Below are 12798 nucleotides of genomic sequence, written 5' to 3'. Positions count from 1 at the left end.
TAAAAACAGGCCTATTATCATGACATGATAACTGTATTTCTGTTTTACCTCACAAAATAATGCAATGTTCCTACTTTCGGCTGATAGGGCAATGGGTCAACACGCCTACATGCAACTGGCCACACCCACACAGCACTAGTCCCTCCTCCTCAGCTCCCGGGCCCATTTGCCCACTGGTAGATAACAAGATTGTGGTGAGAAAACACAAAGCCAGATGAACCCTTTAAAGCTTAGTTCTAGGACTCTCTACAGAAATGTTTATGGTTGTGCTACCCATTCATGATACACGTCCATATAAAAGAGTAAAGGAATGTGGAGACATTTGGAAATTTCTAATTTTATAAATGCAATAGAACAAAAAAAAAAACAATTGGACGACTGCCGGCATTACTGAGGGAATACACTGCAATCACACACAGACAAATAGCGGAATACCGTTGATGCTCCGAGTACAGATTAGGACTGGATGACGGGTGTAATAGTGAACAGTACATTTATAGTTGCGTGGTCTTTTTCGCCCAGTCATCTCCTGGACAAGGACCAAGATTGGAAAGCACAGACACTTAACTCTTATACAGCATAAGTAACAGTGGACTACAGGGCAATATAGACACGGAGAGGTATGCAACCACAAACAAACAGTGATCACGTCCCTTCAAAAACCCTAAAGTTCTCTGGCTTAATGTGTCCTTTCCAAGAAGAAAAAGAATGAGAACGTCCACTTGTTGATCTTGCTACAGTGGCCATGTCTTTGATCCGGAACTCACGTAGAGAGTCATCTTGTTCTTCTTCTTTTGACTCTCCACTGGACAAACAAAGCTTTGTCTTCCCTTGACGTCTACTGTGTCAGTTGCCTCAGGCGTTCGCTTGAGGAATTGCTAAACATAAAGGAGAAACAGAGACACAGGGGTTTATTCTAGTTCATTCTTTCTGACAAAATCCTTCTTAGATGGACAAAACCATGTGCACTGCAGGGGGCAGATGTAACATGTGCAGAGAGAATTAGATTTGGGTGAGTTATTTTGTTTCTGTGCAGGGAAAATACTGACTGCATGATTTTACACTTCAATATAGATCTCACTTTGAAGAAAAACCCCACTTAAATCTAATTCTCTCTGCACAAGTTACATCTGCCCCACCCGCAGTGCACATGGTTTTGTCCATCTAAGAAGGATTTTGTCAGAAAGAATGGACTAGAATAACCCCCACAGTGAGAAAGGGAAGAACATAAATATGCAATTCTGTTTTCTGTCTGAGGCTTCTTATCCTTATGATAAATTGAAAAAAGAACATTACATTTAACCTTGAAATATGGAGGAGACTGACAATTATCTCACCAAGGAGGGCAAATGGTAAAGCTTCATTCTTGTACATTATATACTGTACAGGAAATCTAATATATTATAAAATGACCAATTGTATTCTATTTTAATCATTTAATGACCCACCTACCGTAATATTTATCGGGTGAGAACTGACCGTCGGACGGAAAATATGGGCCTTTTATGATGAGGTCTGTGGGATGAAGTTCCACTGCCCCACTTTTAATGATGTTGAAGGTAGGGCTGTCAAAAGGGGTGTACGAATGGACGGGGGTGCCTTGCATCTGGCTAGGAGATTTTTACATGCTCATTAGAATGATTTGGGGATAATAATAGATCAATCATTACATAATTGCCTACAAAATGCAGTGATGGACACAAAATGTCAAAACCATGAGATTTTCCTATTAACGTCAATGTGAACCTTTTTACCCATGGCACTCCAAATGCATACGTAACTCTGAATAGCTACTATATAACTGAACTGCAAATGAAAAGGGGTGCTACACAATGTTCCCTCTAATTTTACGAAGGCTGTGTGCGGCAAAAGATTTTGGCTGTGCAACTTTGGAAGGAAATTTAAATTTTTGTGCGTCGCTTATATATAACTGGAAAATGACGTTCAGCATTTGTGTTAACTTTACTTCAAAATGATATTAAACATTTAAATATTCAAAACACAGCACACAATGTAGTTAATGGGTGAAACACACATTAATTGAGTCCACAACTGCAAAAAGGGACCACTGCTGCTTTGTGCGCTCTGTTGTAATGTCTGTGCGCACGCTCGCCGAGTTGTGTGCGCGCGCACGTGCGCACAGCTTAGAGGGAACACTGGTGCTACAGATGTGTCCCATACATCTATCCTCCATTCAATACAAGTCACATTATAGTATTCACCTGGTGGACTCGCAAGGGTCCGAAATTCGCAGCCTTGCGAGTCAACCAGCATAAGGTCCTATGTACAGTATCATTGTTAGTTCAAAACCATTACTATTAGGTGTAGTGTAGTACTGTAGCTAGAATTTGCCTGCTTTCTATGCAGGAGCAAATAGCTCAATCAGTAAGTTATTGCAGGGGAGGAGAGGTGCCCCCATGAGAGCAGGAGCCCAGCAGCAGAGGACTCCATTGCCCCCCAGAGTTACACCTCTGGCTCTACCTCATGGTGGGCCTTATTTTGGTTCATTCTTTCTGACAAAATCCTTCTTAGATGGACAAAACCATGTACACTGCAGGGGGGCAGATGTAACATGTGCAGAGAGAATTAGATTTGGGTGAGTAATTTTGTTTCTGTGCAGGGAAAATACTGACTGCTTTATTTTTACACTGCAATATAGATCTCACTTTGAAGTAAAACCCCACCCAAATCTAATTCTCTCTGCACATGTTACATCTGCCCCACCTGCAGTGCACATGGTTTTGCCCATCTAAGAAGGATTTTGTCAGAAAGAATGAACCAAAATAAGGCCCGGTGTGACAAAATCCAGCCAATCAACATACAGTTTAAGGGCAAATGGTTATCATAGGTAACACCAACGTAATCAGCCTTTCATCACTAAAGAAGCTAAAGTTTAACAGGACAGCCGCTAATAAAACCTACAAACAGATCTTCTAAATATATATATATATATATATACCCTCCTTGTTGGCGGCGGCACTCAGGGACTCAAACCGTAGTTGCTTCAGTGAAACATTTATTATCTACGTAGATAATAAATGTTTCACTGAAGCAACTACGGTTTGAGTCCCTGAGTGCCGCCGCCAACAAGGAGGGTATAGCAGTGGAGAGTCCACCACGGAGGGCACCAGGGCAAGACACCTCAGACAAGGGGCAACAGAGTGCCGGGAGAGAGAAAGTGTGTATATATATATATATATATATATATATATATCAAAATGTTAAGACATTAATAGTTTATGTATCTAACAGTGTAGAGGGCTTACACAGAAGTGGTCTCAGGAGGAGTCTTCTTTGATGGGCTGTGAAATAAACATAAAATTAATAATTATTTTCTGATATTAATGAAATAATATGATTGAAAGTCCATATTAATAGAATTTGTATAACACTAAGCTGATATATTCATTTATGAACTGCATTAACTAATAGGTATGGGTCATTGTGTCGACCCAATTTAGTTCGACAGAAGGTTGACACAAGCATTAAGTCGACAATGGCAAGGTCAACAGTCAAAAGTTCAACATTTTTCTGTACGAAATGTCGACATGGTCAACATGGACACATTCAAAGTGTACCACTGCACTCGCCATGCTTCGGGCACGGTGCCTTGCTGCGCTCGGTACACTATTTTCTTCCCCCGCCGCACCATAGTGGATGGTAGGGCATGAAATACCGCCTGCCGGCACTTGTCAGCTAGATAAAACGTGGAAAAACTCATGTTGACCTTTTAACTGTCGACCATATCCCTAACTAATAAATGCTAATATTGGATACAGTACGTTCATTAAAAAAAAAAAAAAAAAACACCACAAAAGCATAGTATTTAATATTGAAGTAAAATACTTTATAAATACAAGACAATTAAGACAATACACAAACAGCAAAAAATAAGGGGTGCTGCAAGTAGTTCAAAAGCATAACTATAATATACAACCAAAATATCTTTGCATCTGGAAAAAAACATGTTGCATGCAAGGGGAGCAAACACTGGCCGATATGTAATAGGGTGCGATTTTTGGACTAGTCCAAAAATCGCACCATATCGCACAAAATTGCACCTTTCCAAATCGCATTTTTTGCCGCAAATTCGCATATGTAATGAGATGCGAATTTGCGGCAAAAAAGTGCGATATGGTGCGATTTCGGGCGCTTTTTTAGTCCTAAAAAAGTGCGATTTTCAGTCATGAAAATCGGCACATTTTCAGTACTGTGCGCTGTGTTGTAAAAAAAAAAATAGAAAAAAAACGGCGTGCGCTCCCCCCCCTAAGCATTACCAGCCCCGGGCTCAAAAAGCCGGTGCTGGTATCATAAAATCAAAGGAACAATCAAGTTGGGGTTCCCTGGATTTTATAAAACCAGCACCAGGCTCAAGGTCCGGCGCTGGTTCCCAAAATACGGGGGACAAAATGACTAGGGGTCCCCCGTATTTTAAGAACCAGCACCGGACACAACCAGCCAGCAGGGTAATGCCACAGCCGGGGGAAACTTATTATATAAGCTCCCGCGGCCAAAGCATTAACCCCCTGGCTGGTCAGCATGGGCAGGGGTCCTGGGGAAGTGGGGACCCCCCCAATGAAGGGGTCCCCCCCCTCCAGGACTTACCAGCCCATGCTGATAGTCCGGGGCTGTCCTCCATGCCCCTGGGCTGTGGGCATGGAGCTGATGATTTGTGTAAAAAAAAGAATGAAAACTATTGTTTTACACTGGCGAACTATGAGTCCCAGCAAGCCTACCCCGCATGCTGGGACTTGGGGAATCACAAGTCCCAGCATGCGGGGCATTAAAGGGCCCGCTGGCACTTGTAGTTCTGCAGTGAAAAAAATAGTGCACAAAATCACACTGACACCCTGTAAAATAAAACTTTAATACACACAAAACACACACACACTGATACTTACCTACCTTGAGCCCGTAGGTCGGTCCCTGGATCCTGGGTCCGGGCTCCGGGGCTCCAGGGCAGAAGAGTCTGGTTCCGGGGCCTTGGTCCTGGTTCCGGGGCTGGTCCTGGGGTTCCGGGGCTCCTGGCGTGAAGAATCCGGGGTCTGGGATCCGTGGTAGTCCCCAGGGGTACCTAAGGAGGCAAATCCTACTCACCTGCTCCCCGGCGGCGACCTCCGGTGACAGCGCTGCTCCAGACTGGTACCCGGCTTGAAGGACTTTGCCCGGCGCTGAGATGTTTCCTCTTCGCCGTCTCTGAACAGAATGATTTCTCGGCCAATCAGGAGCCGAGAAAGTCGGCTCCTGATTGGCCAGAAATCATTCTGAATACAGACGCCGACGAAGTAACATCTCAGCGCATCCAGAGCAGAGATGTTACTTCGTCGGCGTCTGTATTCAGAATGATTTCTGGCCAATCAGGAGCCGACTTTCTCGGCTCCTGATTGGCCGAGAAATCATTCTGTTCAGAGACGGCGAAGAGGAAACATCTCAGCGCCGGGCAAAGTCCTTCAAGCCGGGTACCAGTCTGGAGCAGCGCTGTCACCGGAGGTCGCCGCCGGGGAGCAGGTGAGTAGGATTTGCCTCCTTAGGTACCCCTGGGGACTACCACGGATCCCGGACCCCGGATTCTTCACGCCAGGAGCCCCGGAACCCCAGGACCAGCCCCGGAACCAGGACCAAGGCCCCGGAACCGGACTCTTCTGCCCTGGAGCCCCGGAGCCCGGACCCAGGATCCAGGGACCGACCTACGGGCTCAAGGTAGGTAAGTATCAGTGTGTGTGTGTTTTGTGTGTATTAAAGTTTTATTTTACAGGGTGTCAGTGTGATTTTGTGCACTATTTTTTTCACTGCAGAACTACAAGTGCCAGCGGGCCCTTTAATGCCCCGCATGCTGGGACTTGTGGTTCCCCAAGTCCCAGCATGCGGGGTAGGCTTGCTGGGACTCATAGTTCGCCAGTGTAAAACAATAGTTTTCATTCTTTTTTTTACACAAATCATCAGCTCCATGCCCACAGCCCAGGGGCATGGAGGACAGCCCCGGACTATCAGCATGGGCTGGTAAGTCCTGGAGGGGGGGGACCCCTTCATTGGGGGGGGTCCCCACTTCCCCAGGACCCCTGCCCATGCTGACCAGCCAGGGGGTTAATGCTTTGGCCGCGGGAGCTTATATAATAAGTTTCCCCCGGCTGTGGCATTACCCTGCTGGCTGGTTGTGTCCGGTGCTGGTTCTTAAAATACGGGGGACCCCTAGTCATTTTGTCCCCCGTATTTTGGGAACCAGCGCCGGACCTTGAGCCTGGTGCTGGTTTTATAAAATCCAGGGAACCCCAACTTGATTGTTCCTTTGATTTTATGATACCAGCACCGGCTTTTTGAGCCCGGGGCTGGTAATGCTTAGGAGGGGGACCGCACGCCAGTTTTTTATTTAAATTTCTTTTTTAACTATTTTTTTACAGCAGAAGCATGCACAGATCTCAATGATCTGTGCATGTTTCTGCCTAAATCGCCAGTCAGAAGCTGGTCTATTTTTTTTGCGATTTTTTTTAAGCTCCCATATGCGACTTTAGAACTCGCATCCTATTACATATGCGAGTTCTATAGTTTACTATGGGAAAACATCTGGATGCGATTTTCAGTGTGCCTGAAAATCGCATCTTTAAAATGTGCGATTTCGCGGTAAAAAATGCGATTTTTACCGCGACTCGCATCCTATTACATGTGCGATTTTTAGAAAAAATGCGATTTTGGTCAATTTTGACCAAAAATCGCAAAAGTCTAAAAATCACACCCTATTACATATCGCCCATTGAAATAATTTCTGTGCAGGGTAAATTCTAGCTGCTTTTGCATGCAGCCCACATATGTTAGCAAATTTTTTACACAGCAGTTCAGATTTCAGTTTGGACACTTCCCACCCAAATCTATGTAACTCTCTCTCTGAACATGTTACATCCGCCCCACCTGCAGGGCTGCATCTTTATGCCCAGTTGCACAGTTACCTGTTTTCTTTGCTTTACTTTCAAATCAGAATGAGGCGCTGTTGTTTTTTTTTTTTTTTTAACACCAACTTCCCAATTTGTCAAGTGTTTATCATATCCACTTGAAATCCAAATGCAAATTAATATTTAATATTCAAATAATCTTTGGGTATAATGAATATTGTGAATGTGGTACCATCGGTCTAGGTGGTGGTTTGAAAAGTTTGTTAAAGCAATAAGCGCGCCTGCTTGGGAGTTCACAAAAGAACCCTGCAAGGTCTTCTGAAGGTCACCTGTGGTGGTAATAACAGCCTGAGAACTTTAGAGAGCCATTAAAAGCCATTAGTAAGTGCGCATAATGGTTGGGATTGTTTCCAACAAACTGCAGCTCATCCATTACAGAGATGGGACGTTCATACCACACGCTCAGAGGACCATGACATCATCTAAATGACTGGTGCCCACAGGAAAGTCCTGGCACGCTGGCCGCCAAGTTACATTTGACCATATTGTGTGTCGATTACGTCTTTTGAGTTCTTTTAAAAGAACAATAGTTAATCTGAGGAATATAACGTCAGTAAGTGTCATTCATGGTTTCCTGTAGTGTGTGAGAGGCCTTTCCTCGCTCTCCGTAGGAAACAGATCTGTTTACATGAGAACAAATGCTGGAATTTGCTGTGGCGACAGTAGGGGGAATTCTTGCCATGCCCAGTGTTATGTTATGTTATCTCAGTGTTACGTCCATAGAATTTAGGGCCTCATTCAGATCTGTTCGCTATGCTGAGTATGTTTGCAGAACAGGTAAACGCTGCACGCCGCCGATCGAATCTGCTCACTAGCGTGCGAGGGGATCTGTACGGTAACACAACCCCTCTCATGCGGACACAAGGAGGAGAAATCAATCGATGGTCACTCACCATCAAATGATTTCTCCAGCCTTCGCTAAAAAAATGTCAGCGTGGACTGAATTTTCTATTGGCCGCTATCCCCCAAATTTGGGGTGGGCGCTGAAGTCATTGTGACGTCAGCCACCAACCCCCAAGGAGGCATCGTCGCCCCCTTAATGCACTGCAATCCTCTTCGACTGGAGTTTAATAAATGTTGCTGTTTTAACAGGGCCGTAACTAGGGGGGGGGGCCTAGGGGGTCACGGTGCTGGAGGGTGGGGGCGCTAGTGTGGTGTCCCGGCAGCGTGGTCCCTGGGATAAGCAGCGGGGGTCCGGGGACTGGTGGGTTAATGCTAGGTCCTAGCGGGGTCCCGGGGACTGGTGGGTTAACTCCGGCTCCTAGCGCTGCCGGACGGTGGGCGGGAAGCAGGTTTTGAAAAGACTTGCCGGACGCTGATTGGCTGAATTCAGCCAATCAGCGTCCGGCAAGTCTTTTCAAAGTCATCAGCTCTTCCCGCCGCCAGGCAGATAGCGCTAGGAGACGGAGTGAGTGAAGGCTGCCGCTACACCAGTCCCTGGACCCCTGGACGCTACACACAGGTATGTTGGCAGCGGCGGGTCCAGGGACTGGTGTAGCGGCAGCTTTCACATACACAGCCGCTCGCTATTTGCCTGGCGGCGGGAAGCGCTGATGATTTTGAAAAGACTAGCCAATCAGCGTCCGGCAAGTCTTTTCAAAATCTGCCTCCCGCCCACTGCCCGGCAGCGCTAGGAGCCGGAGTTAACCTTCTCCAGTCCCCGGACCCCCGCTGCCTGACCCCAAGGGGGTGGGGGGCCAAATGACTGCCGATCCGGGCGCCGAAACACCTAATTTCGGCCCTCACACTTCTTGTGAAATGCTGACATAATTGGACGATAAAGTGAGATCTGCATTTTATACACATAATAAAAAGAACTTTTATGTGCAGTTGTCAATTGATGAACATCAGCGACACAATTGTGCCCCATAGTATTTCGTGCAGCTGTGAACATTCCAATTGTTGAGGAGGACGCTACTCTGCAGGCTCCAGACTTCCTGTTCTCCAGAAATGCTTTATGCCCTATTCCAAGTTGGCTTCTGAGATCTCTACTGAGCATGTGCGGGAGTCTGTGAGTCTGTAAGCATGACATGGTAGGATACAGAAGTCTACTGTTTAGCTCCTATGAGAGACCTGGTTAATACCTGTTCGAGCATCTTGCAACTCTACCCGCTTCAAGTATACACTCTCTGTGAACTGTATAAAAATCCCACTCCATCACCAGTGCGCATGTAACAGTGAGTACGGCTGCAACTGCTATCTATCAATAAACCAAAACCACCGGGCTGTTCATAGTTTGTCATCCACTATTTGTGCCTATATACAGTAGCAACACCTGCACACACATCATCTCCTACCATAATCTGTATACAGGTTGCTTTACAGTAGATAGAGTACTGAGCACTCACCTTAATGGTGTGATGAAATGACTGAATAAATGTAATGAAAAACAGAGACTTGTGTTATTAATACATATGTGTTTTATTAAACTATAAATGTGCGGAGTCCTGGGTATCTACACCGGAATAGGCCTACCAGGTGCTTTACAGGTTGGGGAAGTAGCTTTCATTTCCCTTTCCTCGTGCTGCCATACGTGTGCCCTGTTAGACTGTCTCGCTATAGAGAGTGTTTTATCGCTATGTAATTGCTGCTTGTCTATTCTCCTGTCAAAAAGTCATAAGGGTTGGCCGGCTTCCCCAACACTATCTACTGTACCGGCGGACAGATAGTAATCATTCTTCAGGCCGAAGAAGCCGGCCAGCGCCACGCACTGTCCCGACAGACCAACAGCTTGAGCGGCAGGTGAGCATTTATACTTTTCAATTACCCGGATAGTTTTAAAGCAACCTGTATATAAAAATATTCTAACCACTTATGGGGGTTATTCTGGTTCACTCCTTCTGGCAAATTCCTTCTCAAATGGACAAAAACATGTGCACTGCAGGTGGGGTAGATGTTACTTATGCAGTTAGATTTGGGTGGGATTTTACTTCAAAGTGAGATCTATATTGCAGTGTAAAAATAAAGCAGTGAGTATTTACACTGCACAGAAACAAAATAACTCACCCAAATCTAATTCTCTCTGCACATGTTACATCTGCCCCACCTGCAGTGCACATGGTTTTGTCCATTTCAGAAGGAATTAGATTTTCCATATTTTCACATGTATGATATGGCTGGTGTGAATGTGTTCCTAAAACACCCCCACTATCCACACCACCCCGAAGCGTGGCGAGTGCAGGGGAACGCGTCCTCCGACCTTTTCTTACCCCCACTATCCACCTCGGCATGGAGTTGATTTTATATAGTGTGGCAAGCGCAGTGAGCCACCGAGCCAGAAGCGTGGCGAGCGTAGCGCGCCCTGCGAGGGGACGTGCACTAATTTACATGTATTCTGCTTGCGCTCGCCAAGCTTCGGGCTCGGTGGCTCGCTGCGCTCGCCACACTATATAAAATCAACGCCAACGTGGATAGTGGGGGTATGAAAAAAGTAGGAGGATGCGTTCTGCCGCCACTCGCCACACTTCGGGGTGGCATGGATAGTGGGGGTGACGCATTGGCATAGTAAGCACCCATCACATCACATGGCATGGGTGCTTAAACAATGAAATATCGCATCGCATTTGGTGCCATGCGATCCTATGCGATATTTCATTGTATAAGCACTCCTGTGCACTTAATATGGACATCGCATCGATGCGATTTTCCTACCAGAATAGCCCACTAAGCTATTTGCTTAGTGGGCGCCGTGCTAGGAAACAAGTACCTACAGAACTTATTACTATATTTCAATCTTGCATCATTATTGAAAAAAGTGGACCCGAGGGAGATTGTTTATATTCAAGTTTAACGTTAGCGCTGTGACAACTCTCCTATTTTTCTACCAGCATGTGTGCAAAATCTGATGCCTAATAGGCTGTGAGGGTTCCATTCTGGTAATTCAACCTCCCTCCAGAGGGCCCTTAGACAACTGCATGGACCAGTGTCCAAGGGGGCGTAACTACCATAGGTGCAAGGTATGCAGCTGCTATGGGGCCCAGAGTTGAAGGGGGCCCATCTTTACTGTCTAAGTAATATGATTTATATACATTTGTCACAATCAGTTGCTAAATAGGGGGCCCTTACAAACTTTTGCTATGGGGCCTACTGATATCTATTTACGCCACTGCCATTGTCTAATTGATGGCATGTGCCTTATTTCTTCATGAAATTGTCAAAATGCTTGGGAGATAAAACCATTTACTTGGAATGACTTTATCTCTTAAGCTAATCCCAAGGTGAGTTTAATATTTTTTAAAAATGACATTAAACAGTGTTCATTTAGGCAGGACAGTCTCCCACTGTCACACACCAAGTTGTAGGTGATGTCACTTTCAGTGGGAGGGACTGCAGCCGTTTCTCTAATATCCACCACTCACAGCGACTTCCTAGCAGTGGCTCCCAATTGGAAGTGCTGTCTGCAAATCATTGCCGGACCAGGGGAAGCGTTTCCTCTCTGTGGGACTGCTAATCTGCGCTTTCAATGGAAGCCGCTCACCTGATATTATGACAAGGGCTGTATCCAGTGCAATCCCTTGAATCCTGGACTGATTATTAATTGATTGTAAGATCGCAATCCTGCACATATCAGACTGGCGCAGCAAACCCCCCCATGACACACATACAGGTAGGTGCCACCGCTGTTCCCTTCTCACCATGGAAATTCAACAGACTAGGGGTCAGATTCTCTAAGCTTCAAAAGTGATAAAATGGGAAGTGATAAACAGCCAGCCAATCAGCTCCTACTGTATCTGATACTTTTCAAACACAGCCTGTGACATGGCAGGTAGGAGCTGATTGGCTGGCTGTACATCACTCTCCATTTTATCACTTGAAGCTTAGAGAATCTGGCCCTATTTCTGTGCCGGTATCGGTCATTGGCTCGACCAACCCAAGCTTGACATACATTGGGTGGAACACTGAAGGTCGACATGGGTTAGGTCAACACCTGAAATAGGTCTACATACTTAAAGGATGACATGGAAGGAAGGTCGACACAAGTATAAGGTTGACAATGGCTAGGTCGACATGTTTTTTTTTTGTCCTGCAATTACTGTAAATCAGACATTAAGGGCTGTAGTTGTTAGCACATAAGAAGAAACGGTACTTGTTTCCTAGCACGGCCACAAATCGCGGCCATCGGGGGTCATTTTAGTGGCCTGCGACGGGACCGTCGCGATGCCCCCGATTTTTCCATTGAAATGCATTGAAAACAGTGAAAATCGGGTCGGTCACGTCGTGTGCGGCTAAAAATGCTTAAATGGTCCACACGCGATGGCCGCGATTTCCCATAGGAAACAATGTGAAATGGCTCAATTTACCCAAATCATCATAGGGAAGAATGGTAAATGGGCCAGAAAGCCCAAAAAACACCCCTGAACATTGACATGTCCCCCCAAAAGTAGTTCACGCCACCCCGCGATGAACGTGAACCCGAAGCGTGGCGAGCGCAGCGAGTCCGCGAGGGGCGGCGGTACGCGTCCTCCGACCTTTTCATACCCCCACTATCCACTAGGGCGTGGAGTTGAGAATAGAATAGTGTGGCGAGCGCAGCGAGCCACCGAGCCCGAAGCGTGGCGAGCGCAGCGAGCCCCGCAAGGGGACGCGGATACCTTCACAGGTAAACGCGGGCTTCACAGGTATCCGCGTCCCCTCGCCACGCTTCGGGCTCGGTGGCTCGCTGCGCTCGCCACACTATTCTATTCTCAACTCCACGCCCTAGTGGATAGTAGGGGTATGAAAAGGTCGGAGGACGCGTACCGTCGCCCCTCACGGGCTCGCTGCGCTCACCACGCTTCGGGTTCACGTTGATCACGTGGTGGCGTAAACTACTTTTGGGGGGACATTTCAATGTTCAGGGGTGTTTTTGGCCCAT

The 12798-nt window shown here is 46.3% G+C and overlaps 1 protein-coding gene across 2 annotated transcripts in view; it reads right to left on the bottom strand.

Annotated features, from left to right (window-relative positions):
• Nucleotides 1–321: 321 nt before the first annotated feature.
• Nucleotides 322–12798, bottom strand: part of RELL2 (RELT like 2) — a 60347-nt gene continuing 47870 nt past the window's right edge. For both annotated transcript variants that reach the window (XM_083181507.1, XM_083181506.1), the window contains exons 8-9: nucleotides 3267–3302; nucleotides 322–878 (exon numbers count right to left, since the gene is read on the bottom strand). In XM_083181507.1, coding sequence (XP_083037633.1) covers nucleotides 3279–3302 — 24 coding nt within the window. In that variant the 3' untranslated portion in view covers nucleotides 322–878; nucleotides 3267–3278. The remainder of the gene's footprint in view (nucleotides 879–3266; nucleotides 3303–12798) is intronic.

Source organism: Crinia signifera, chromosome 4, assembly GCF_055691185.1.
Source record: "Crinia signifera chromosome 4, ASM5569118v1, whole genome shotgun sequence".
In the NCBI taxonomy this organism is placed as follows: domain Eukaryota; kingdom Metazoa; phylum Chordata; class Amphibia; order Anura; family Myobatrachidae; genus Crinia; species Crinia signifera.
This window is presented reverse-complemented; position numbering and strand designations above follow the sequence as displayed.